The 27,615-nt window shown below is 41.3% G+C and overlaps 1 protein-coding gene across 1 annotated transcript; it reads left to right on the forward strand.

The window, feature by feature from the left end:
* Nucleotides 1-27,615, forward strand: ABRAXAS2 (abraxas 2, BRISC complex subunit). Its single transcript, XM_068961532.1, has 9 exons — nucleotides 1-72; nucleotides 4,103-4,193; nucleotides 8,018-8,054; nucleotides 10,535-10,601; nucleotides 19,582-19,772; nucleotides 20,624-20,743; nucleotides 21,271-21,355; nucleotides 23,126-23,240; nucleotides 25,509-27,615. Exons 1-9 carry the CDS (start codon nucleotides 1-3, stop codon nucleotides 25,976-25,978), a joined length of 1,248 nt encoding a protein of 415 aa, XP_068817633.1. The 3' UTR covers nucleotides 25,979-27,615.

A 27,615-nucleotide genomic window follows, 5' to 3' on the forward strand; every position in this document is an offset into this window, starting at 1 on the left:
ATGGCGGCTTCCATTTCGGGCTACACCTTCAGCGCTGTGTGTTTCCACAGCGCCAACAGCAACGCCGACCACGTAGGTGTTGGGCCCCCCACCACTCCCCGCAACCCGCCGCGGCTGCTAGGGCTTCCGGCCTCGGTCTCAGGCCGACGCCTGTGGAGAAGCCGGGATCCTTTGCCCCTCGCCCCTTATGCTGGCCGAGGGAACTGATGACCCGGGAGGCTCCCGCCGCCGGCGAACTCTTGCTGCCCGGCTCTCCTTCGCCCCCCGCCCCGAGATGGGCGTCCCCTCACTTGGTGTCTTCCACTGGCATCGCCGTCCCAGGACAGCCGTCTCCCGGTGGGGAGGGCTTTCCCGGCCGGCCACCGACAGTGGCAGGAGTCGCTTAGTCCTGGAAACCCAGCGCCTGCCCCTCCCCGAGTCAGGCTTCGAGACTAATGAGGGGTGTCCGGGGTCGGGAAGGAACCGAGAGAGCCCCGCTTTAGTCTAGGAGCGGAAACTCCCAGCCGCGCCCTCCGGTCTGACAGGTTGTTGTGGGGAGCGACGAGGGTAACCGTGGCTGTCACTGGTCTTCACTTGTTAGATGCGAGCGTGTGTTTTCTTCGCCTCGATGAAAAATGCAGATGTCACCAGGAGTGTTCGGCGTAGGGTCTACTTTGGCCTTGCCGTTGCATGTTTAGTTCCCTGGCGAATGTTCTAAGACCCGGGAACTAGTCTCAGTGAAAATAGGGAAGTGACAGGCCTTTATGTATGAGTGATCGGAAGTGCATTTTTAATGTCCCTGGCTTCTGGATGGAAATTCTTTTATGACATTAGATAATTTTTGTCTTTACGTATTTGCCCACCAAGTTGAGAGATTGTGTTAAAATGATTTGAGTAGTGAATTATTTAAGTTCACTAAATAAATGTAATGGGAGGGAGGGTGTTGTCATTACAAAGCAAAACTGCAGAACCCTGCAGAAGAGGGAACTGGGTTTGGTTTGATGTCTGCGATCCTAGCTTCCATCAGTAAAACTGATTTCGTAGAGAGGTGATTTTATTAGTAAATTGGATGGGATTAAGTGTTGTACTGTTCATTGCTTCAGTTCAGTGGTAGAGATCAACTATAGAAATATACACAACATGGGTTTTTCCAGAGGCAGCTCCTGTCTCTAGACACTAAGGCCCTTGCTACTGCAGCCAGCTCTTTAATAATGTAATGCAGTTCCTTGTACAGGTAGTTTGTGATCCTGCTCGTGTCCCATGGAAGTGTTAAATATGGTTTCAGTCCTGTTTCTTAACCTCTCTAGTTCTTGGAGTGCCTAGTAATATCACAGTTTATGTATAAAGCAAAATTACTGTAAGCAACCTGTTGAAAAGTGGATAGTTTGTTTTTTTTTTTACAGTCTACAGTGAGATGGCCATGTTACCTAGATTGTTTCTAACTTGATTCAAGAGATATCTCTTTAGTATCTGCACTATGCTAGGCATGGTGCCAGACTTCATAGAAATTTTTACCAATGGCAATAGTTTGCAACGTGTATCTTATACTCTACAAGGACACCATGTATATTAACCTTGCCACAGTTACATATGTAGAATACTTTAAAGTAATTTCAATTTGACATATTTTAAAGTTGAAGAACCAAGAATTTGTTTTTGTAGTATATTGTTTTGTCCTGGCAAATTAGTTTAAAGCCACTCATTATTCTGTAGCGCTGGAGTTAGCAAACTTTTTCTGTGAAGGGCCAGACAGTAATTATTTTAGGCTTCCTGAGCCTTGTGGCCTCTGTAGCAACTACTCAGCCCTGCGGTTGGTAGGGAGAAAGGAGCCATAGACAATAAATAAATTAGAATGACTGCTTCCAATAAAGCTTTACTTGTGGACATAAAGCTGAATTTTATATAATTTTTCACACATCATGAAATATTGCTCCCATTCTCTCTTTCATTTCAGCAATTTAAAAGTGTAGAAACTTATTCTAAGCTTGTAGGCCATACAGTAACTGCCATTAGGCTGGATTTAGCCCACACACTATAGTTTGCCTACTATTATAAAGTAACAGTGGTTCAGATAATCCAGACCAATAGATAAATAAGCATCCGTGTTATACTTGGCTTTAGAATGTTTTGATGTCACTGTCGACTTTTTCAAACTAAGGCCTGCCAGATAATATACAGGGCACCCAGTTAAATCTGAATTTTAAATAAACAGTAAATAATTTTTTAGTATAAATATATCCCATTTCTTATGTTAAAATTATCCATCATTTATCTGAAATTCAAATTTAACTGGGTATCCTGAATTTTTATTTGCTAAATTTGGCAACCTTGGGCTATAGAACACTAGGAATCTGTAGATATTAAAGTCTAAAGTTGTGTAGGAATCTTCAGTTGTATTTTCCACTTTAATTGAAGAGAAAATTTTCTAATCTATTACAAAGGCACAGCTTGTGTTTTGTAGCAAGAACTCATAATGAAAGACTTTCAGAGGATAAAACAAGCTTCTTTAGCCCATGCTTTCCAGACTAGCAGTCATGGATTCTCTGGTACACACATATATATATATATATATTTTTTTTTTTTTTTTGGACTGTGTTTTCGTTGCTGCACAGGCTTTTCTGCAGTTGTGGTGAGCGAGGGCTGCTCTCTAGTCGAGGTGCACAGGCTTCTCATTGCAGTGGCTTCTCTCGTTGCAGAGCACCGGCTCTAGGTGATTGGGCCTCAGTAGTTGTGACCCATGGTCTCAGGAGTTGCAGCTCCCAGGCTCTGGAGCACGGGCTCAGTGGTTATGGCGCACAGGCTTACTTGCTCCGCGGTACATGGGATCTTTCTAGACTAGGGATTGAACCCATATCTCCTGCATTGGCAGGTGGATTCTTTACCACTGAGCCACCAGCGAAGCCTGATTTGGGATTTTTATGACATTCGACTCCTCTAAGTCGATATTTTGTATTGAGTTATGTGTGTATTCGGCTATGCTGAAAAGCCTCTATCTCTCCATCCTCACCCCCACAGATTCCAACTGGGACTTTTTAAACTAGGAAATGTATTCGAAGAGTCAACCTTCAATAGAAAGGACATTGTTTCACCAAATGTATTCAGCCACTCTTTGCTGAGCAACTCTCCTGTGCTTGGCACTGAGCGAGGTGCTGAAGTACACGGTGAACAGAGAATCCCGGCTCGACCGGAGCTCATATTTTGGTCGGAGCAGCATTCGTTAGTACGTGTAAATACGAAACACGAGAAACCATGAGAAGAGAAAGGATGCAGGGTAAAGGGAGCAGCGTGCGGCAGACTTGATTCTGCTCCACTCTCCAGGGGAGGCCTCTCTGATAAGGTGCCGTTTGAGTGAAGAGCCAAATGGAGGGAAGGAGTAAGCCGTGTTGGATGCCTAGGGAGGGGAAGTCTGGGACAGCCTGTTAGTTCACCACCTGCAGGGATGGTATTTGACATTTAGAGTGAACATGCTCCAGCGGCGCTTGTGCTGAACTCTGTAGCAAATGCTCAAGCAGTAGGTTATGTGCTGAGTAATCCAGAATCGTTGATGACAGTGTATATTCTCAAAGGAGGAAATCAATTTATCTCAGCATTTATTAAGGAAAAACTTTGACCTAGTGAAAAACTTGTTTGCTGGAATCCTAATTTCTCCTGCCAGCCCATACAGGAGCAGTTAGTTGTGCATTGTATTAACTTCTTTCTTTACCCTATTGTCATTAGCAGAGTTTTTAAAACAATGAAATAAATTACGTGCTGTTTCAAGAAAGCAGTCTAGAATATTTCTGCTTCCTGAGCTTTTTTGATGTTGCTTGTTACACTTTGTGGGATTTAGGTGATGAATTCACTCTACTTATTTTCACTTCAGAAAAGCAGGGTTTTAGGGGAAGGGATTAAAATAATATTTCATCTTGTCATGGAATCCTTTATTCAAACGATTCAGTTAATAGCTGTGTCACAAAGTACTTTAGTCGTATACCTGTTGGTTTGTGGAATGGTAGTTTACGTGGCAAGTTTATTTGGATTATTGTTAAAATTTTTATAAAACTGTAATGTCCTCAATTCCTCTTAATTCCAGTAAAAATCATTTTTATTTTTAGCTGCAACTCTCTTCCCCCATTGCTTTCAGGAAGGATTTTTGCTGGGAGAGGTAAGGCAAGAGGAAACCTTCAGCATCAGTGACTCCCAAATCAGCAGCACAGAGTTTCTGCAAGTAATCGGTAAGTGAGCTTGTCACGGGCCTGAGAGATAGTCTTCTTGTATACATGCTTCCTCTTTTGTTCTTTGGCCTTTGACTGATTGTAACCTAACAATAGACTTAAAGAGTACATAGAAAGCCACTCAGATCCCAATGCCAATTATTTTCACTAGGAATGATATGAAATGTCTTTGTAAGTCAGCGTAAACCCACAGTGCGAGTCTGTAAGTTCAGGTATTTTGTGAAGCTGTCCCTGACCCAAGTGGTCTGACCTGTGAATGGCTGTGTGGAATTGCACACATGTCTCTTCACAGCCATGGTGAACCCCGAGTGTGTGCTTTGGGCTGTGCCCATGGTCAGCATCGCCTCATACTATAATGAAAGCATGTGCTGTGCTGGTCCTCCCTAGAGGGATCCGGCAAAGATGTTTACACTTGTTTACAGAAGATATTTGTCAGACCTGCACAGCTTTCTGAGGAGTAAGCCAAACAGCCAATTTGGGGGCGCTTACTGGGGAAAATGAAGGTGTTTTATAGGTGCACGGCTCTCTGGCTCGGTCTCCTTTTGATAAATAAGGATCATACTGATTTTCAACTGCACCTGGTGCGCATCACCAAACAGCGTATCTTGATACTGAAAACAGAGCAAGGGCTGTTTCATGCATTTATGCAGCCAACCATCATTGAAAAACGTGCCAGAGATGTGTGCTGGGCAGTGAGAGGGATGTCCAGTGCCCCTCTGCCTCCCAGGACTGTGAGAAGAGGAAGACAAGTTTACAGAAATACCAGAGCACGCAGGCTGAGTGCTGTCAGAAAGGAACAAAAACAATCTCATGAGTTGGGAAAAAAAAACAAAACTGCTCTTGGGTTAAATCAGCAACGACACCGTGAGGGAGGTGAACTTAGGGCCAGTGAGTGGTTTGTTCAGGGCATCCCGGGGCAGGGAGTGCATGAAACGTGCAGGGAGCCTGGCCTGTTTCTGGGTATCTAGAATACAGACTGTGTGAGCGTGAGTGGTTTGTGGTTTAAAATACTGCTGGAAGGTTAGGTTATGCTGAGGCCAAAGCATTGATTTCGGCCTATTCTTGTTGCCGTTAGTACCTGGGCTGGGGCCAGGGTGAGGACTGAGGTGGTGAGGGTTGGGGAAGACAAGAGATAGCTGTCTCCTAAAGAACCAAAACTGTGAAACCCACTCCCCACAATACTGGCTTGGTAAATAAATACTTGATATTTGACATGCTGTGGTGTAGCTGCTCTTTCACGGAGGTTTGATTTCTGTGTTTTGTCTTGCTTAACTCTTTAAAACTCCTAAAATAGAGAACTCGGTTTCATTGGCCATCTGTGCAATTATTCATTGTTTGCACTTGGGTTTTCAAAACTAATGTGGTGTGTGAGGGTTTGCCAGGAAGACCTGACGGCACACCATGCAAGAAAGAGCGCTAGCCTGGCCTGCTCACAAAAGTAGCATTTCTGGTGAGTGTTCTGGCTGTTAATCTTTGAGGAAACAGAATAGTAAAGTAATTTAAATTCTCCAGCATCATGTACTCTTATCTTTGATTCATAAATACCAGTTCCCATGGTATTGCAGATACGGAGACGTGCCAACAGATAGAGAGCCCCAGGTAATACAGGGCCATGACGACGACCCTCTTTTGCTGTACAATGTTTAATTTATTAGCTACATTCAATTTATTGTTGAAACAATCATGGGTCTCATAAACAGTATTTGCTAGTATTAAATGTATGTTATCATTGTAGTCTTCTCTTTTTTTTTGGTGGTATTTTTCATTTAAAAGTAAATACATAACAATATTAGAAAATGTAAACCGGGACCCTAAAAACCTGGATTAAAGGGCCAAACATTAGATAATAAATGCACCAGGAGAAGTATTCCATACCACTAGCACAAAGAAATTTTCTGGATAGTTTAACCTCCAGCATATTTTAAAATAATAAATTGACCCAATTTCGTATTTGTTGAAAATGCCTGAATCCATGCATGGACACCTTTCCCTGACACTGAACAATAAGGAGGACTTGATATGAAATGGCACGCTGTGAGGGAGCACCCGTCTTGAACACATTCATTTTTAAAGCGGTACTCACACACTTGACGCAGAAGGTGAGGGCACCCCACTCCAGTACTCTTATCAGGAAAATCCCATGGACGGAGCAGCCTGGTGGGCTGCAGTCCATGGGGTCGCTAAGAGTCAGACAGGACTGAGCGACTTCACTTTCACTTTTCACTCTCCCGCATTGGAGAAGGAAATGGCAGCCCACTCCAGTGTTCTTGCCTGGAGAATCCCAGGGACCGGGGAGCCTGGTGAGCTGCCATCTATGGGGTCGCACAGAGTTGGACACGACTGAGGCAACTTAGCAGCAGCAGCAGCAGCAGCCACCAGGCGGATGAGCTCTGGAGGCTTCCAGAACTCTGGAATCCCAGGCCAGACTGCCCTGGCTCCCCTGCTTCCAGAAGTCTGCCTCGCAGCTGTCACGGGCACCAGCGTCCTGCCAGTCTGCAGCGTAATCGTGTTTGAAAGCATCACCCTATTTTCTCCACAGAGTACTTAGTTAGGCATTACAGAATCTTGTAGGAGAAAGCTTTGACCCTGTAGAAAATACAGTGTGGTGTCTAGAGCATATCTTCACGATCCTTCTCATCCAGGTTGTAAATCATGAAGGAAGTCTGCTGGGCTGGATTGATGACAGGAGTGTGTATTCAGAGTTCAGAATTTACTCTAGGGATTTTCTTAAACAAAATATTCTTTCCTTTAAAGTAGAAGATGAGGACTTTTTTTTCCCTTCCCCTGAACTCTAGTTAACATTTTTACTACAGATGTTCTGCAGTGTAATTACTTTATTGACAGTATCTCTGAAATAACTTCTGATGGTATACTGTATCATTTTGGTGATAAAAAGAGAGGGTTTCTAGATGAGGTTTTCCTATTTGCATCACTGTGTCGACAGTTGTACTCAGCAAATAATCTTCTTCCCCGTGGAAGCACTGGCATTTCTGTGAGTTTTGGCAGCACTCACATTGGTACAAAAGCTAATGGGCACAGCCCAGTGTCCTTCAGGCTTGTGGTTTCATTCTAATTGAGTTAAAGTTGCAGCCTGGAACTCTGTGGCTGTGGCTTTATAAGCAGCAGGTGATGAGTCGCTGGCCAGGAGAATGATGTTAATAGAACTGAGTGGTTAATTAGTCCCATGGTCTTGTATGTCAGCTTAGACCCTGCACCCCCTGATGAACTTGAAGAAATGGTTCGCTACAGTAATCACAGCAATCTTTTCAGAAGTTGTTTGCCTCTGCCTTATAAATGGCTGTTTCCCTTGTGCTGAAAAGCTTTGAAAGGGCTGATAAACTTCCAGAGTTTTCACCCTTCCCGTTCAAAACACCTGGCCCAGTTGTCCTGCATTGTTAGTGAGTTAACTGATGGCAGAATGGTTAAGGCCCTCCTTTCCTCAGGCTATCCTCACAGCTTTTATCCACCTCGATTAAATGCTTCCAGTCAGTGGTTCCTTTTTCCTCTTGGAAAAATGTAAGATTGACCAAGAGCACACAATACCTGTGTGATCTGAATAAAAGCTTTCAGGTGTGTGCTTATCGCACGCCGACAGATGGACCCAGAACTGTCATTTGCCATTTTACTTTGTCCTGAGAGGGTGTCCCTGAGTTTTAAGTGTTAAGGAGACACTGCCTTCACCAGTGTACACACTCTTTGGGAGAGAAAAACTCTTTTTATTGTCTGAGATTTTGGTTTAAAGTTTTTTTTTAATCCTGAGCTACTTTATAGTTGTCTGTATCTTACGTGATTAACTGAGATGTATTTCCTCTTTCTGATTACAGAAATCCATAACCATCAGCCGTGTTCAAAACTTTTTAGGTAAGCCACATCCTTCTTTGTAGCTTTTCGTCCTTACTAAAAGATTGATTGATTGAAAACTAATGAACTCAGACTTGTATCTGACTATGGCTTAGTGTTTTAAGTATAACTGAGGGAGTCCAAGTTCACTGATTTACTGAGTGTCAGATGCGTGTGTGTAGCACTGTGTTAAGTTAGGGAAAGGAGAATGGCGGGCAGATAAACCTTGGCCTCAGTGGTTTGAAATGGAAGCCTTCCTGGCAGCCTTCCTAGCATGGGCTCGACAACCATACAGAAAGCAGTTCATCAAGGGTCACATAGAGATAAAAGCATATTGTAAGAGGCATAAAAGTGTTCCATGTACAACTTTAAAATGTAAGGAAAGGGAACATAAAGCTTACTTTTTAGGGTTTAAGTTAATATATACCAGTTGCATGTTATGACCAGCTAAAGGACAGAAAGAAAGAAACAGGAGGAGAGACATTCAAAGGGAGACAGTGACAGAGACGCCCATGGAGGCAACGGTGAGGCAGAAAGTGAGCAGCACGCCCCCTCCACCGGCCTTCTACTCCCCAAACTGCAGGCCAGGCCTCTGCCTCCTCCTGGAGCCCCCAACCCTCCCACCTGTTGACAGATATGATGACCTTCACTCTTGTGTTTCTTAAACCTCCCCGAGGCCCTGTTCTTCTACTTTGTGAAAAGCCAGGCCAGTCCTTTCCTTGCACTACTGCCCATTCCAGTTCAATTCAGCGTTCTGGGCCAGCACTTCCTGCCTTGATGCTGCCAGCCCCTTGTGCCTGGTTGTTCCTGCTGTGTGTTCACGTCAGCTTTCACCCTGACTCCACTCCCATCCTCAGCTGACCTAAACCCGCAGCAACCCTGCACCCAGGAACCCCTGGAGACTTCCACTGTGTTCACCACCCATCTTATCCCCACCCGTCCCACACACACTTACCCCTTATTTCAGAGGATTGTTACCTGTGAACAAAGCCCCACAATAGCTGAGAACCTCACTGTTAGACTTAGATGTAACTGAAGAGGAGCAGGAAGCAAACCAGGAATCAGCAGTTCATCTGAAAAGAATCTCAGAGCAGTGAGATCAATTGCTGATGATTCAGCAGTCAATGAGTGATGCAGGCCCTGGTCCCCTCACAGCCGCGGTCTGGATCAGAAAGGGTCCTGCTGTTTGGCCCTCACTGTCTAAGACTTTGCTAGGTGTGCCCTGCCTTGTCTTTCTGAGGAGCTCCTTAAACCACTGTTAGTAAAGTAATACCCAGAACATAGACCCATAGACTCATAACTGAAGCCATAGACTCATCATTCTTAGGACAGAAAGAAACCATGGAAACCATATGTCTGCTCCAAACTGTTTATTTTGCAAAAAAAAAAAGAAAAAGAAGTGGAGGCCAGTAAGGTTCAAGTGACTTGCCCACGATCCTACAGAGAGGAGCAGCACAGAGCTGGAGCCGGTATCTCCTGACTTGCAGTTCAGTGTTTTTGCTGTAACCTGAATTCCTTCCTGCCTGTAAGGCCTGGGCTTGTGGTGGTGGGAGGAGGGGTGTGGCATTCCTGAAACCAGGACCAGTGATAGAAAAGGTCACACATCATTATGCCCGAAATGCTCTTCACAGGGTCCTGGTCAGATGGGTCTCTTTTAAAGGTGAGTGCCTTCAGTTTGAAGCTGGCCAGACCTACATCCAAATTCCAGCTCTTCCATCCACCAGTTCTATAATTTGGGGCAAGTCACTTAACCTCAGTACCTTTATTTACAAAAACGGAGGGAAAAAAGTGTTGACTTGTTGAGCTGAACTAGTACTTACCTCCCAGCAGTGAGACAGAAATGAAATGAATTAACATGAGGAAGCATGCAGCTGAGTGTCTTATTAAGGATTCAGCAAATATTCACTTCCCTTCTTCATTTCTCAGAATATGCGCTTCTCTGTTCTTTTTTCCCCCATAGATAATTGACACTTAGAGACAAGGAAAAGATGTCACGGTTATTTGAAACCACACATTTTGTAATTACTTGGTATCAGCATTTCCACTTATGGAAGTAATACCTTTTGAATGTAGCAGTCTCTTGAGTAATCTTTGATGCAAAAGATACCTCATATCAGCAAAAGATTTAGATTGTTTTTTCTTTATATACTTATTGTGTGTGTGCTCAGTCATTCAGTCGTGTCCGACTCTTTGCAACTCCATGGACTGTAGCCCGCCAGGCTTCTCTGTCCATGGAATTCTCCAGGCAAGAATACTGGAGTGAGTTGCTATTTCCTCCTGCAGGGGATCTTCCTGACCAAGTGATCGAACCTGCGTCTCTTGTGCCTTCTGCATAGACAGGCGGGTTCTTTTCCACTGTGCCATTATATACTTATTGCAGATAAGCAGTTGTAGCTTTATTGCCAACTTTTAGGATTAGGTGACACATAGACACAAGTTGCTAAGCATATTTTTGTCAAAATACTGTATAATTTTAATAAAATATTTTTCCTCTTAAACAGTTTTTATGACTATGCAAGCAAAGTTAATGAAGAGAGCTTGGACAGGATTCTTAAAGATCGGAGAAAGGTATGTTCTGTTTGTCACCCAGTCTGATTTGGAAATCAGTCTTTACCACCCAAACTTAAAACCAGAAAGGAATGTAAAATGAAACAGTGAGATTTGTTATTAATACGTAAGAATTCTGTTAAGTAGATTTTAAAGGTAAACTGTAGATATGATACAATGTTTACAGTACATAAAACAAAATTTAGATATTTAGAGTATGATTCCATTATGTAAAAGTCAGAAGGAGAAAAAAGAACATGAACTATAATCCAGAAAGTTGACAGTAGTTGCTTTTGGGTGGTTCTAATTTTCCTATTTGGTAATTTAAAAAATAATTTTGCCAACATTTACTACACATGCATTAATTTTATAATGAGGGAAAATACCCCTAAGAAATGTAGATTACAGTCAAACATCTTTTGATGTGTTGCTCTTTCAAATTCTGTTCACATTGAACATAGATGTTTTCCCCAAAGGTCATATATTTATTGTTTCTGTAAACATATGCATATGATGCTCTGCTTGTGTATATATATGGTAAACAAGTCTGAATAGAATTGAAAATGAGCCAAGGTTTTATTGCTGCAGTCTGGGTGATGGTCTCATTCATAATTTACTCTGTTGTACCATGTGTGGGGTTTACTTTTTTACCTTGGTATATTGATTCCTAAAAAATAGATGAGTCACTAAAACATCACGTGAGGAGGAAAAGTAGCAATGAAAGTGAAAGCTTGTTAAAGAGAAAACAAAATGCCATTCTTTTAGAAGCATGTATTATAAAAAAGCCTTTAAAAGATTACCTGTGCATAAAATAATCAGTGTGGGACATCTCAGGTGTTCGAAGAAGGGCCTCAGAAGCAGCGAGAGTAGATGGGCAGCCTTTCCAGTGTAGGGCCCTCTCAGAACCACTGTCTGGTGCACAGGCAGAAAGAGAAGCAGGTAAGGTGAAAGGAAACATAGAAAGTGTGGGGAAGGTCTGGGGGAAGGACAGTGTTTTGTGGGTGATGACAGGCTCAGGAAGGGCATGGTGTCGGCAGAGAGTCTTAACACGGTCACCTGCCCGGGTTTGGGGAAGTGGATAAGCACAGCCCAGGGGTCCCAGTCCCACTCCCCCATTCTCAGTGATTTCCCTGAAGCGCACATTCTGGCATCTGGAGCATCTTCATTCTCCAGCCACCACCTTACCTCTTCATTCCATTTATTTTCACATTCTAAAAAATGAAGCTTTATATACTCTCTAAAACTAAAATTTATTTCATGAAGATTCTTACTGAAGCACTTATCTAGAACAGTCTCTATATATTAAATTACCAGTACATTTTTTTTTCAATAGAGGAAAAATATTTGAAGTGGAAAAAAGAAAGAAAGCATATGAACAGGAAATTACAAAAGAAAAAAGAAATCTACTAACGGTCAAGAAGTAAATGGAAAAAATGTTCCTTCTCATCAGGAAATGCAAATTGGAACACATAATACTGTTGTTGTTTTTATTGTTGTCCATCCAGTTGGCAAAAGTATAAAAGGATTGCTAATATCCAGTGTTGGCAATGTTGTGGGAAGTGGGGAAGCTGTAGCTAGTGGGAATGTAAGTTGATATAGACATTTAGGGAGAGAGTTTTGCAATAACAGAATTTTAAATATAGAGTTTGATCTCGAGGAATCTGGCCCAAGAAAACAGACAAATAGGCACAAAGGTGTGAAAACTTGTGTTATTGAACACTTTGGCTCTGTGCCAGACCATATACTAAGCACTTTCCAGGTACTGACACATTTAATCCTTGCACCCACCCCATAAGGCTGTTATCATCACCCCCATTGTACAGTTGAGACAACTAAGGATAAATATCTTGGTTAAGGTTATAAGCCCAAATCTTGGTGCCAAGATTTAAACCCAGTAGTCTGGCCTTTTAATGCAGCATACAAAGATGTTTCTTGCATCCTTGCTTAATAATAAGAATTTTGAAAGCAATCTAAATGTCCACCAGTGAGGAATGGTTAAGTAAATTATGTTGGTGCCTCCATACTATGAAATATGACAGTTTGTGCATGCTCAGTAACGTCCGACTCTTGACCACCCCATGGACTATAGCCTGCCAGGTTCTTCTCTCCATGGAATTTGCCAGGCAAGAATATTGGAGTGGGTTGCCATTTCCTCCTCCAGGGCATCTTCCTGATCCAGGGATTGAACCCATGTCTCTTGTGTCTCCTGCATTGACAGGTGGATTCCTTACTACTTCACCACTGGGGAAGCCCATGGGATATGAAGCAGCCGTTAAAAAGATAAGGGAGGTTCTCATGAATGACTTAGAAAGTTCTTGAAGTTAAGTGAAATAATTTGAGCCTGCTTTTTATGAAAACAAGAGTCTGAGTGTATAAAGAGATCCAGAAGAAAGCCAACCACCTCTAGAAGTGGTTACTCTGAGTAAAGGGAGCAGAGATGTTGCTGAGGAGGGGAAACTTTATATAATAAGGTTTTTTACATTATATTTTATATTGAAATTAATTGGAAAAAAGAAATGAACTCTACCATGTAGCATTTTCAGTAGTAAATAGAGACACTTTTCTAATTAATTTGGGGGGTTTAAATTGGATTTGCTAATTTACTATGATATTTTGTATTTCAATTATGTATTAAAATATAGTCATATCGTATTTTAAAAAATAATAAAATCAGATTTGGTCTTTTGAGACACAGAAGACCAATATAGATTGTTAACTGGAGTTATCTTTGCTTTTCCTGGGGCCCAGATTCTCAAAACCTGATCTTCAGTTTTGATTTTCTAAAGCTTTGTGCTAAAACTAACGATTATATTTTCTTTTGCAATTAAAAGACAGGAATTTGTTTCTTCAATTTACTTGGAAATTAGGTTTTATTTTCTATGCAATTTGTTAAGGGCAGGGACTGTATTTTATGTTCATTGTATTTCCTATGACACCTTATACATAATATAAACTCTTTGAGGTTTTTTTTCAAGAATCCAAATTTCTAGCCCCCAAACAAAAGATGATACTTAATATTTAGACTGAAAAGCTGTATAGTTGACTCTAGTATGGGGATTTTTCCCCAGAAATGGAACAAAGTTACATCTTCACCTCAAAGGGGTTATAATAGTCCCTACAAAGTTAAATTTAAAATGTTCGGCTTAAAAATACATATGTACTTTAAACAGTATGTGATATAAAAAATTATTTTTAATTAACATAAACTCTTCAAGAAAGTGCTAATGGAAACGTTTCAAAAATTGATTCTCTGCTAGGCAGGCTTCAAAACTAATGTTTAATTGAAAATCCCTGGGGGTTCCTTGACAGAGAGTTCTGACAAAATGTGGTCCACTGGAGAAGGGAAAGGCAAACCACTTCAGTATTCTTGCCTTGAGAACCCCATGAAAAGTATGAAAAGGTAAAGAGATAGGACACTGAAAGATGAACTCCCCAGCTCGGTAGGTGCCCAATATGCTACTGGAGATCAGTGGAGAACTAACTCCAAAGAGTGAAGAGACAGAGGCAAAGCAAAAACAGTGCCCAGTTGTGGATGTGACTGGTGATCAAAGTAAACTCCGAAGCTCTAAAGAACAATATTGCATAGGAACCTGGAATGTTATGTCCATAAATCAAGACAAATTGGAAGTGGTCAGGAGATGGCAAACATCAACATTTAAGAAATCAGTGAACTAAAATGGATTGGAATGGGTGGATTTAACTCAGATAACCATTATATCTACTATTGTGGGCAAGAATCCTTTAGAAGAAATGAAGTAGCCATCATAGTCAACAAAAGAGTCCAAAATGCGATACTTGGATGTAGTCTCAAAAATGACAGAATGATCTCTGTTCATTTCCAAGGCAAACCATTCTATATCACAGTAATCCAAGTCTATGCCAAAGAAGCTGAAGTTGAGCAGTTCTATGATGGCCTATAAGACCTTCTAGAACTAACACCAAAAAAAGATATCCTTTTCATTATAGGGGACTGGGATCCGAAAGTAGGAAGTCAAGAGATAACCTGGAGTAACAGGCAAGCTTGGCCTTGGAGTACAGAATGAAGCAGGGCAAAGGCTAATAGAGTTTTACCAAGAGAACACACTGGTCATAGCAGACACCCTCTTCCAACAACACAAGAAATGACTCTACACATGGACATCACCAGACAGTCAACACCGAAATCAGATTGATTATATTCTTTGCACCCAAAGATGGAGAAGCTCTATACAGTCAGCAAAAACAAGACCAGGAATGGACTGTGGCTCAGATCATGAACTCCTTATTGCCAAATTCAGACTTAAATTGAAGAAAGTAGGGAAAACCACTAGACCATTCAGGTATGACCTAAATCAAATCCCTTACGACTATACAGTGGAAGTGACAAATAGATTCAAAGGATTAGATCTGATAGAGTGCCTGAAGAACTATGGACAGAGGTTCGTGACATTGTACAGGAGGCAGAGATCAAGACCATCCCCAAGAAAAAGAAATGCAAAAAGGCAAAATGGTTGTCTGAGAAGGTCTTACAAATAGCTGAGAAAAGAAGGGAAGCTAAAGGTAAAGGAGAAAAGAAAAGATACACCTATTTGAATGCAGAGTTCAAAAGAATAGCAAGGAGAAATAAGAAAGCCTTCCAAAAAGATAGAGGAAAACAACAGAATGGGAAAAGCTAGAGATCTCGTCAAGAAAATTAGAGATACCAAGGGAACAATTCATACAAAGATAGACACAATAAAGGACAGAAACAGTATGGACCTAACAGAAGCAAAAGATATTAAGAAAGTACCAAGAATACACAGAACTATACAAAAAAAGATCTTCATGACCCAGATAACCACAATGGTGTGATCACTCACCTAGACCAGACATCCTGGAGTCCGAAGTCAAGTGGGCCTTAGGAAGCATCACTACAAACAAAGCTAGTGGAGGTGATGGAATTCCAGTTGAGCTATTTCAAATCCTGAAAGATGATGCTGTAAAAGTGCTGCACTGAGTATGCCAGCAAATATGGAAAACTCAGCAATGGCCACAAGACTGGAAAAGATCAGTTTTCATTCCAATCCCAAAGAAAGACAATCCCAAAGAATGTTCAAACCACCACACAATTGCACTCATCTCATATGCTAGCAAAGTAATACTCAAGATTCTCCAAGCTAGGCTTCAACAGTACGTAAGCCAAGAACTTCCAGATGTTCAAGCTGGATTTAGAAAAGGCAGAGGAACGAGAGATCAAATTGCCAACATCCTTTGGATCATCGAAAAAGCAAGAGAATTCCAGAAAAACATCTACTTCCCCTTTATTGACTACACCAAAGCCTTTGACTGTGTGGATCACAACAACTGTAAAAAATTCTCCGAGATGGGAAAAACAGACCACCTTATTTGCTTCCTGAGAAATCTGTATGAAGATCAAGAAGCAGCAGTTAGAACTTGACATGGAACAACAGACTGGTTCCAAATTGGGAAAGGAGTATGTCAAGGCTGCATATTGTCACCCTGCTTATTTAACTTATATGCAGAGTACGTCATGTGAAATGCTGGCCTGGATGAAGCACAAGCTGGAATCAAGACTCCCGGGAGAAATCTCAATAACCTCACATACGCAGATAACACCACCCTTATGGCAGAAAGTGAAGAGAAACTAAAGAGCCTCGTGATGAAAGTGAAAGTATAGTTAAAAAAAGCTGGCCTAAAACTCAACATTCAAAAAACTAAGGTCATGGCATCTGGTCCTATCCCTTTATGGCAAATAGATGGGGAAACAGTGACAGACTATATTTTCTTGAGCTCCAAAATCACTGCAGATGGTGACTGCCGTCATGAAATTAAAAGATGCTTGCTCCTTGGAAGAACCTTGACAGCATATTAAAAGCAGAGACATCACTTTGGCAACAAAGGTCCATCTAGTCAAAGCTGTGGTTTTTCCCCTAGTCGTATATGGATATGAGAGCTGGACCATAAAGCAAGCTGAGCACCAAAGAATTGGTGCTTTTGAGCTGTGGTGTTAGAGAAGACTCTTGAGAATCCCCTGGACTGCAAGGAGATCAAACCAGTCGATCCTAAAGGAAATCAGTCCTGAATATTCTTTGGAAGGACTGATGCTGAAGCCAAATAAAGCTCCAGTGCTTTGGCCACCTGATGCGAAAAACTCACTTATTGGAAAAGACCCTAATGCTAGGAAAGATTGGAGACAGGAGAAGGGAATGACAGAGGAGGTGATATTTTTATAGCATCACCTACTCGATGGGCATGAGTTTAAGCCAGCTCCGGGAGTTGGTGATAGACAGGGAACCCTGGCGTGCTGCAGTCCATGGGGTTGCAAAGAGTTGGACATGACTGAACGACTAAACTGAACTGAGAGTTCCCTGGTGGTCCAGTGGTTGGGACTCTGTGCTCTCACTGCCAAGGGCCCTGAGAGCTGCCGGAGTTCAGTCCCTGGTGCAGGAACTAAAATCCTGGAAGTGGAGCAGGGGAGCTCCCCCACTGAAAAAAAAGAAAAAGAAAAACTTTCCTACAAAGGAAAGTTAATGATTTGAACTCATAAAATAAGTATGTAGTAATTTTTAAAGTTTCTTGAGTCCTAAAATAATCCATTAGAATACACAACCTAATAAAGATTTTTGTCACAGTACCCATTAATATATAGAAAAATGTTTGCTAAAAACATGTGGCTGTCAAATATAGGAACTCCACAACATTGCTAAATTAAAATAAAAAAAAAAGTTGCATTTAAGATAGAGGCCAATGTTTTTTCACCTGTAGGTGCAACCTGGTTGCCTGCTCAATTACTGCCCTGGCAGAAGCCATATTATGTTTACAAAGTTTTGACCACCCTCAGGTTTTGGGCTCAGGCCAAAAAAAAGCAAGTGAGAGGAGGATTTCTGCCTTCCTGAAAGCATCTGCTCTGAAACAGATAATGATAAACATAACTGCCATCTTAATATTATCATAAGGCCAAAAAGAACACAAGTTAAAGATGACAGACGTGCTCAGTATTGGGGATAATTGCTTTGGCTCCAGAAAATGTAAGTGAATGTCTAGCATGAAGAGTAGAGAGGAGAGTCTTTGTGAAATGTTGTCTGAAGCTTCAGCAGAGAAAAGGTTTTAGGGAAAGACATTCATAGTTTTTCATCATGGCCCAAAAATAGCTGTCAAAAATGTGCTCTTCTGCATCAGTAACCTCGGTTCTCGATAGCCTTGCAACCAGCTTATTAGCTCTAAAAGGTACAATTGTACCTGTCACCAGTGTGAATTATTTTGGCATCTTATCTCTCATTGATCAGAATGAAGAGGGTTATCTTTTTAGCAAATAACAAATGAATAAATTGATATCCACAATAAATTTACAAGGCTTCCTGCTTCTCAGAAAGTACAAATGGAATCAAACAAGTAGAGTCAGTGTAAATGAAAAGTGTTAGTATCCATCCAGTCACTACTTGCTTGATTTTTTAATCAGCAAGTATTTCATGAGAATGGCCATGGGCTCACCACTGCTCGGGCCTCTGCAGGAATGCAGAGGGTGTGAGATGTAACCCAGTCCTGCAGAGGAGCTAATCCCAAGTTAAAATCAGAGTGCCGAGACTCAGAGTAAAATATGCCATGCTGTTTGATACTAGTAGCTCTAGCCGGTTGATAATTTTTTTTACTTTTTGTTTTTATTTTTTTAAAGGAAAACTGCTTTTCACTCTAAGATTTATATTGACAGAAGTGTTTGGGTTTTCTTTATATTTAAAGTATATCAGAATTAATTGCTTCAATATAATTAGAATTATGCTTTATTTTCAGTAGTACTTCTTAAGAGCAGGCAGTGTTACTTTGCTCCCTGTAGTTCCTTGCATGTGATATGAACTCTATGCAGAAAACATTACTCACCTCTCAGGGTTGTTGTAATAATTAGTGAAAATAATTGTAACAGTAAAGGTTGATTGACTTCCTTCCTTTGTGAAAGTTTCCAAAACATAATCTAAATTTACCATTAATTTTAATATGACACTAACAACTTTAAATTACTTTCATTTCCTAAAACAGGATTTTCACTCAAAGAGTTTGTTTTAAAGAAAGAAGCTATGGAAGATTGTTCTTCCTATAAAGAATTAAAGTGTCTCCACAACAGAGGTTTTCAAACTTCAGTTATACATAAGAAAAAACTTGAGAATTTATCTTAAATTCAGATTTCTGACTGTACCCTTAGAAGCTCCAATTCTGCAGGTTTGGATTGGGCCCAGCAAGCTCCCAGGCGTCTCTTAGGCCTTCCATCTTCCATACATCCAGCAGGTCACATTGTGAAAATGTTCTTCCAAAGAGCCTGTCAGTTTAAATCACATACCAATTTAAGTTCTGGTATAGTCAGCACTGACAAATCTAACCTTTTAAAATTGTTGTATTAAAGTATAATTAACATGTAGTAAATCACATATATTTAAAGCATATACTTTGATAAGTTTTGATATGTGTATACATGCATGAAACCACCATCAGATGGTCTTTTCTGATCCCTCCTTCTCACCTCTGCCTCAGTCATCCACTCATCTGCTTTATGTCATTTTCGTTTCCTAGAATTTTACATGCCATCGAATCGTAGATTGAGAATTCCCTGGCAGTCCAGTGATTAGGACTTAGTGCTTTTACCGCTGTGGCCCAGGTTCGGTCCTGGTTGGGGGACTAAGATCCTACAAGCCGTGCGGTGTGCTCCACCCACACCCCCCCCCAAAAAAAAAGAATCCTGTAGCCTATGGTATTATGATGATGATAATTTTTGTTGTTATTGTTCTGGCTCCTCTCACCCAGCGAATCGTTTGGGATTCATGTGTGTTGTATATGCCGGTGTTTCTTCCTTTGTGTCACTGAGTAGAAGTCCAGTGTGTGCCTACACCACGTTTTTATTTATCCACTCGCCTGTTGGTGGGGCAGTTGCTACTGCACGTAAATTTGGTATGACTGTTTGTGTGGATGCATTCAGAATGAAATTTGTGGGATTTCATGCAGCTTTTAACACTTCTTTCTTCCGTGTCTGTTGCAGAAAGTGATCGGGTGGTACCGATTCCGGCGAAACACACAGCAGCAGATGTCGTACAGAGAGCAGGTGATCCACAAGCAGCTCACCCGCATCCTCGGGGTGCCCGACCTCGTCTTCCTCCTCTTCAGCTTCATCTCCACCGCCAACAATTCCACTCATGCTTTAGAATATGTTCTCTTTAGACCAAATCGAAGGTAAAGCAAGCATTCCCACCAGCCACACATAAATAGGAAAGATGTTGATACAAGTACTTGAGATTTGTGGCTTTGAAAATAAGCATTTTATAGCATCTTTAAAGAAGAAGAGTGTTTATAACTGTCCTGTAGCTGGTTTTCTTTGTGATAGAGAAGGTATATTCCTGTCAGTTAATTATATAAAATAGTTTTTGAGTCAAGAAACATTAGCAAGACATTCATTATGCATCAGTTCTTACAAGAATAAACAGCTGGAAATCATCATTTGCTTCTGCGTAATCCATTATATACAAATACAGTTCTGTTGTGCTGTAAGTCTGATTATAATTTTGAAACATAGATTTCAAGGACAAAATTGTAAAATTGATCCACCTACTGGCTAATGCGGGTTTTGCATTAGGAACTTGTTAAAGCAAAAAGAAAGATCATATGATCATGGTATGTCGGTAAACAACAGAAAGGGTTCATACAGAAGTTCATTTATAGTAGAATAAATTAAATCAACATCAGTGAAAAATAATTATTAGTTGTTAAATAGCCACTCCTAAGATTTCATCAATTAATCAGTAGGTTTTTGAGCACCTAAAACCACCTCAGCACTCTTGTCAGTTGCTGTGGAAATGCAGAAGACCTAACTTCTGCCTTCAGGAGTTCACAATTGAATTCTACTTTAAGGGAAGTGAAAAATTTTCTAATTAACATAACCCTGGGTTGTCTGTGGAAGCGGGTTCTCTGTGAGACCTTCTGTTAGTTCCCAATGCAGAGACTTCGAGCTCCTGTTGGCAAGACCCATTCTTTAAGTAGAGGAGTGCTTTCAACATGATCTCTGTCTCTCTCTCAAACCCCCACAGGTATAATCAAAGGATATCCCTTGCTATTCCCAATCTAGGCAATACTAGCCAGCAAGAGTATAAAGTGTCTTCAGTGCCAAATACTTCTCAGAGTTATGCCAAAGTTATTAAAGAACATGGGTAAGTTGAAAGGTAAAATGAATGTTTTTCCTTTCTTTTGCTAACTGTGCTTCTGGAGAAATGTGACGTCATTTGATATGATTAACACTGAAAAATCCAATAAGGCAATTCTCTTTCTCTAGACTACCACTACTGTATATCAAAATCAGAACGCTTATTGAAAAGAAAATTTACTTTTATCAATATTTTTTTAATCACTTGCCACAATTTTTTTTTTTTGCAACTGATGCAAAAATGTGAGTAGATTATGTGTATATCTGAGGTTCTGAAAGCTAACTGTGGTCTCTGAAAAATGTATAGGGTGAGGGAAAAAATAACTACTATTTTTCAGTGGTCTTGGCAACAGGGGTTCTCTCTTCTTTCTCTTCTGTAACTCTAGGAACATGGGCATTGTTGCTGAAACATTGTTACCCTGGGGTTGCAGCATTTAAGTAATTAATAGATTAAGGTAGAAATGACAGGAAAGTGCCTTCCAGTTCACTGTAGTTCTAATCACTTTGTGAATCTTGTTTCTGTCTGTCTTCTAGTACTGACTTTTTTGACAAGGACGGAGTAATGAAAGACATCAGGGCGATTTATCAGGTTTATAATGCGCTTCAGGAAAAAGTGCAGGTAACTGATTCACTTACTAGTTTTCAGTATTTATATTGCCCAAGTGCTTTTTAAATTCTACTTTAATTTTTAATAATCTCCCAACCAACGAATGAATTGTGCTCCAAAAATCAGTCCCCAAATGATATCAGATGTGTGGAGTAGTTACTCATGCCAGTCTACGAAAGCCTGTCTCACTCACTATGTGCCTGCCATGGAGACTCTGAAGTACAATTTTAATATCACTCTTTTAAATACTTGTAACCTCCTAATGACAGCGTTTTCCCTAAAGAAATGTATTCCCACTTTAAGGAAGGATCGCTAAGAACACAGCTGTCATGTCACTTGGCCTCTAAGTAGAGACCGCACCCAGAGGCACCCGTGTTAACTCAGGACAGCTTGGCCTCCTGATTTGAGTTCACTCCTCTGCCCACAGCCGCCTCCACTGAGTGGGAGGGTGCAGTGGGGCCTGTTCATTCCTAGGCATTCATGCAACAAATAGCTATGGAAACATCTCCTGCAAGCCAGATCCTGAGCTAGGTGCTAGCAGTACTTTCCCACGTTCTTGTCATCAGCACCCAGAGTGTTCTTAGGGGTAATTCGCTCTGAAACCCTAAGAACAAAAGTGCCTTGGAGGACAGGAAGAAGAGGGGTCGGGCTAAAGAGGCTGTCCCAGGCCTGGAGGAAGGGCCCAGGGAATGAAAGAGCACAGGCAGCTACTGAGAAAGAGGAGAGCAGTCTGCGTTCAGCCTGGGGCAAAGGGGAAGGCAGGCAGTGGGCAGATCCCAGTGTGAGGCTCCATATCAGGGTCACGGTCCCCAGAGCAGCACAGGGAACTTAATCCAGCCGCACTCACTGGTGACTGGCCCACTTTCCAGCGATTTCTGGTATTTCTGCTATGGAAGGAACGTGCAGTGAAAAGCAACTTTTTGTCCTGAATTCATGACCATGTTTTTTGCAGACTGTCAGTGCCGTCTCACAGACTTCAAAGTAGCATGTAGTAGACACTTCATTGCCTGTTGGTTAAGGCCCGCCCTGCAAATACCGAATCGCATCCATGCCCTGATGTGAATGGTTAAAGTACATTGACTAGGGAAAGTTGAAAAAGAAAATAAGTTTCAAAGTCGTTTTTCAACTTTTCCTAGTTGTGGTTTTTATTAAATAAATCTGTGTGTGATCTGAGGCTTAATTGTTGGTTATAAATAAAAGTTGAAGGCATCTCATTCCTTTCTTTTGTTCATCCTCCTGTGCTAGACTGTGCTGTGCTAAGTCGCTTCATTCGTATCCGACTCTTTGTAACCCTGTGGACTAGAGCCCACCAGGCTCCTCTGTCCATAGGATTCTCCAGGCAGGAATACTGCCGTGGGTTGCTGTGCCCTCCTCCAGGGGATCTTTCCAACCAGAGATTGAACCCGAGTCTCTTAGGTCTTCTGCATTGGCAGACGGGTCCTTTACCAGTAAAACCACCCGGGAAAGCCTATGCTAGACTGATACCAAAAATTCCCTTTTCATATAAATAAAGATGAATAAGCAAGGGAAAGATTCCTATTCAAGAATGTATAAGCTAAGTAGCATAATCGTCTTAACATAACTAAGAAAGCAGTTCAGTGAATAACAGCAATACTGGTCTCTTGGGCCTTCATGATTTTGTTCTGTACCTCAGGGAAATGTCTGCTTTTTCACGTAATAAAGTATACAGATTTTTCCTAGGGTCATAATCGATGCTGTCTTTATGAAATGCCTCATGCTTGGGTTTGAAACTAATTGTTCTTGTTGTCATTTTTCCCTCAGGCAGTGTGTGCAGACGTGGAAAAGAGTGAGCGAGTTGTTGAATCTTGTCAGGCAGAAGTGAACAAATTAAGAAGACAGATCACTCAGAGGAAGAATGAAAAGGAACAAGAAAGACGTGAGCTTCCTATTCATTTTACCCCTGAGTATCAGGGAAATATCTGGTTTTAAACTTCAAATTATATGATAAATTGCATCCATTCTTCTACACTCATCAGGCCCCAAGTTACGCTGCTTTGGACAGAGCATTCCCTTGTCTTAGGCTTTTCCAGAAGTGCAGTACTGTTTTTCATGGTGTCCTTCTCAAGTCTTTGATACTGGAAGAAAAAAGACCAAAGGTAGAAAGGCTGAAGCAAGTTAGAGTAATTCCCAAGAAGTGATATGATCTGTGTACAGTAGATGTGATGTTTCTTACCAAGTTAACCCTGGCATGCCTAGGACATAGGAGCTGTGTCCTGTGTTCACTGGAGCCTCATAAAAGAGCTCCCTAAAATTCTGTAAACATCATATTTGATGCACGGGGCAGGGTCTTGGCAAAGACTTTAAATGTCTAGTTTTTGATAGCAGTGGGTGGCCAGATACCATTACGCTAAGGAACCAGCTGGTTAAATGAGAATTAGGCCCAAGAATCTATTAACTCCAGCATGGTAACAGACATATGTGCTATAGTACCACCAGATTTTTAAAAATAGTATTTTTATTGAAATACAGTTGATTTACAATGTCATGTTAGTTTCAGTACAGCATAGTAATTCAGATGTGTGTGTGTGTATATATATATTATTTTTCAGATTCTTTTCCATTATAGGTTATTACAGAATGTTGAATATAGCTCACTGTGCCATCCAGTAGGACTTGTGGTTTATTGGTCTTACGTACAGTAGTGTGTATCTGTTAATCTCAGACTCCTGATTTATCCTCCCCACCAACCCTTTGGTAACCATATTTGTTTTCTATGACTGTGAGCCTGTTTCTGTTTTGTAAGTAAGGTCATTTGTACCGTTTTTTTTTGTCTGTTTGTTTGTTTTATTCCATGTGTAAGTAATATCAGTGGTATTTATCTCTGTCTGACTTCACTTGGTATGACAATCTGTAGATCCATCCATGTTGCTGGAAATGGCATTATTTCATTCTTTTTTATGAAATGCACTAGATTTAACTAGTGGTTAAGACTTTGGCTCTTCCCCTTGCAGGGGGCACAGATTCCATCCCTGGTTGGGGAACTTAGGGCCTGGCTGCTGCACAGTGTAGCCAAATAAATAAGATAAAATGCATGGACACACAAAGACACACACAAAGCTGGATGATAGAGCTGGAATTTGGAGGAGTTGGGGTGCCTGACACCTAAGGTGTATGTCTTTTAACCCAAATCTTATGTTTTCATCAAAATTTTAAGTTTTATCTGGGTGATAGAATTGTGGGTGATTTTCATTTTTTTTTTCTTTTCCAAACTTTGTACAAATCATTTTTGTAATATTTTAAAATGTACTTAAAAACAATTTAACTGCCATAGACTCATAGATGTGTGGCTGTTTCAGTTTTACCACCATAAAAATGCAGTAAAGTTATGGCCTAGTACCTAACACGGGACTTTGAAGTCCCTATTTTTTTAATTTAGTTAAAAAAATATTTGTACAATGTTGCATTGTTTTCTGAACTTTTTTTTTCTTCACATTTGTTTCTTTGGTTGGGCCGTGTCTTTGTTGTGGCATGCAGGAGCTGCAGTCTTCAGTGTGACTTGCAAACTCTTAGTTGCAGCATGTGGGATCTAGTTCCCGGACCAGGGATTGGACTCCGGCCCCCAGCGTTGGGAGCGCAGCTTCTTGGCCACTAGACCACCAGGGAAGTCCCAGGGCTTTGAACTTTTAAGGAGAAAGAGATGTTTAAGAATATTGTGACAAGTAGTTGTCGAGAAGTTTTTTTTTTGTTTTTTGATGTGAGGTCTATTAAGGAAAAACTCACATTCAGATGACCGCCAAGGGTGGGGACAACTATCAATTTTATCCTCTGTCCCCATGGTCTCCGAGCACAGTGAGCAGCAGGTGAGGGTCGTCGTACTGGATCTGGAGGTGAGAGACCTGTGTTTGGGTATCAGAGCCCCCACTTCTTGCTGTCCTCTTGGTGAAGTCACCTGATCTTTCTGACCTCTGGTCCTTTGCCTGCATAACAGACGGTAATATTAATGATGACGGTAGTACTTGAGAGAACTGTTCTGAGGCTTTTGAAAATGATGAAATACTGTGCAAATGTACAGTAATTCACACTAATAATAAATTGCACTGCTTTGCTGCTGTTTTCAGAACAATCAGGTCGACCGTTGAATCTGTTGACATGCAAAGCTGTGACAATACGGGCATCTTACAGTTTCCTTCCTCTCTCCACCCAGGACTGCAGCAGGCAATGGTAAGCCGGCAGATGCCATCCGAGAATGTGGACCTCCCCTTCAGCCCTCGGCTGCCCTATCCAGGGTTCACAGCGGAAGGTCGAAGTACTCTTGGAGACACAGAGGCCTCAGACCCGCCTCCGCCTTATTCTGATCTTCACCCAAATAATCAAGAAAGTACTCTGAGCCATTCTCGCGTGGAAAGCAGCGTCTTTATGCCTCGACCTCAAGCTGTGGGCTCCTCCAGTTATGCCTCCACCAGTGCTGGACTGAAATATCCTGGAAGTGGAGCAGACGCCCCTCCTTCCCACAGAGCAGCTGGAGACAGTGCTGAGGAATCAGACGACAGTGATTATGAAAATTTGATTGACCCTACAGAGCCCCCTAATAGCGAATACTCACGTTCAAGGGATTCTCGACCCATGACACACCCTGATGGGGGCTCCAGGAACACTCAGACCTCCCAGATTTAACTGAACGCAAGAAACTCTCCACTTAGCACTGTTTTTCTTAATCGCTCATTGAGAGAGTTTTTGAGGACTTCCTCTGGCAGGGAGAACTGCTTTCTCAGGCCCCTGGACTCCCCAAGACAAGAGTTTCTGGGCCCAGACCTTGGAGGAGCCTCGCATGCAGGGGGTCCTCACCTGCGGACGCAGTGTGCAGGGCTCACAACAGAGTCATTAAGATAATCAAATTGTCCGAATTCTGGTGCGATTCATGGATGTACTGGTAAATTTAGGCAAAGATAAACTTATCAACGTAGTTTCTGTTCTTTAAAATAATTTGGAAATTAGAGACTAAGCACAATTAGTCTATAAATGTTCTATAAATCAAAACCTTACCTCTTGCACTATCATGCCTTGAAATTTACTTTTTCAAAGGGAAACTAGTTTAGCAGCAGCCTTCAAAGAACCTTCTTTCTATGATGAGCCAAATTCATCTTTGCCAGAAAAGAAATTTTGATAATTTCCAAGATTGGAACAAATCAGTTGTACCTTCTTTTGTCTGCATGACTTTGTGAGATCAAAAGAGAGGGCTTTGTTTCCACTTTTTTCTACTAGCCTGATATGTATTGTCACTTAAAATGGTTGCCTTTAAAAAAAAATGTAGAAATACTAATTACCAGTAAGTAATCATCCAAATAAGTACATCAAAATAAATTACTTATTTTTCTTTTGGGGAATTCCAGTGACTGCTATGTTGCACTAGCCACATTTATGGTCTCTGTTCCGGAGTCTTAAATGAAGGACACACAGCAGTATAACAGAAAGGAGTTATGTTCCAGACCTGAGTTTTATGAGGAACAGACTCCAGACACAGCGGATTTAGCCAAGTTCGTACGTAAGGGAGATAATTCGTGTAGATCTTCTGACAAATCCTAGTGTTAGTTTTATTTGTGGAAGAAAGACATTTAATAAACTGTTTGGGAAGCTTGGTTATTGAATAGAGATTCATTTCCAATCAAAATAACCATACTTTTTTTTAAGTTACCGTTCAGCATATAGCTGTGGAATGTGTAGAGACTTTCCTTGGGGATGCACTTAACATTTTTATTTAATTACTGCTTGTTTTCTAGTTTTGCCCAGAATGTGTGAAACCACTACAGACGTTCATGAGCATGACAGGCTCCTGGTTTGGAAATGACAAGACCCCCACCCCCACCCCATTCACGGCAGGGTCAGCTCATGAAGCTAACGCCATGGATTATAACTGCCTTTCTTTGGACTCGTTACGACCTGTAAGACTAAGGAAGTTGTTAAGGAAGCTTAAAATCCAGGTTCTGAAAAAGTAGTTCCATTTTGTAGGAAAGAAGTTTAGTCTGAATGGAAATTAAACGTTCAAACTGCCGTCCTTCAGATAGCTACTCAATGGGGTCTTCCTGCTCTCCAGTTTTGTTGGCCTTATACCACTGCCCTTTGATTTGAAATGTTGCAGACCGCTTTATCTGCAAATGTGTTCCAGTGTTTATCAGCTATCTTCTAGCAGCTTCAGCACCAGTGTGAATTTATTTTTTTTAAGTGCCATCACCATCTCTGTTCAGATTTTGACATTCAGGAAAATATTTTTATTTTTTATGCCATACTGAAACCTACAGTGTATATCTGACAAA

The sequence above is a fragment of the Capricornis sumatraensis genome, chromosome 23 (assembly GCF_032405125.1).
Source record: "Capricornis sumatraensis isolate serow.1 chromosome 23, serow.2, whole genome shotgun sequence".
Taxonomy (NCBI): Eukaryota; Metazoa; Chordata; class Mammalia; order Artiodactyla; family Bovidae; genus Capricornis; species Capricornis sumatraensis.

Excerpts from the sequence above, each read along its gene's own strand:
- ABRAXAS2 (XM_068961532.1), top strand. The coding sequence starts at position 1 with ATGGCGGCTTCCATTTCGGGCTACACCTTCAGCGCTGTGTGTTTCCAC. Across the intron at positions 4,194-8,017 it reads AGAGTTTCTGCAAGTAATCG|AAATCCATAACCATCAGCCG; the intron begins GTAAGTGAGCTT and ends TTCTGATTACAG. Across the intron at positions 8,055-10,534 it reads CCGTGTTCAAAACTTTTTAG|TTTTTATGACTATGCAAGCA; the intron begins GTAAGCCACATC and ends CCTCTTAAACAG.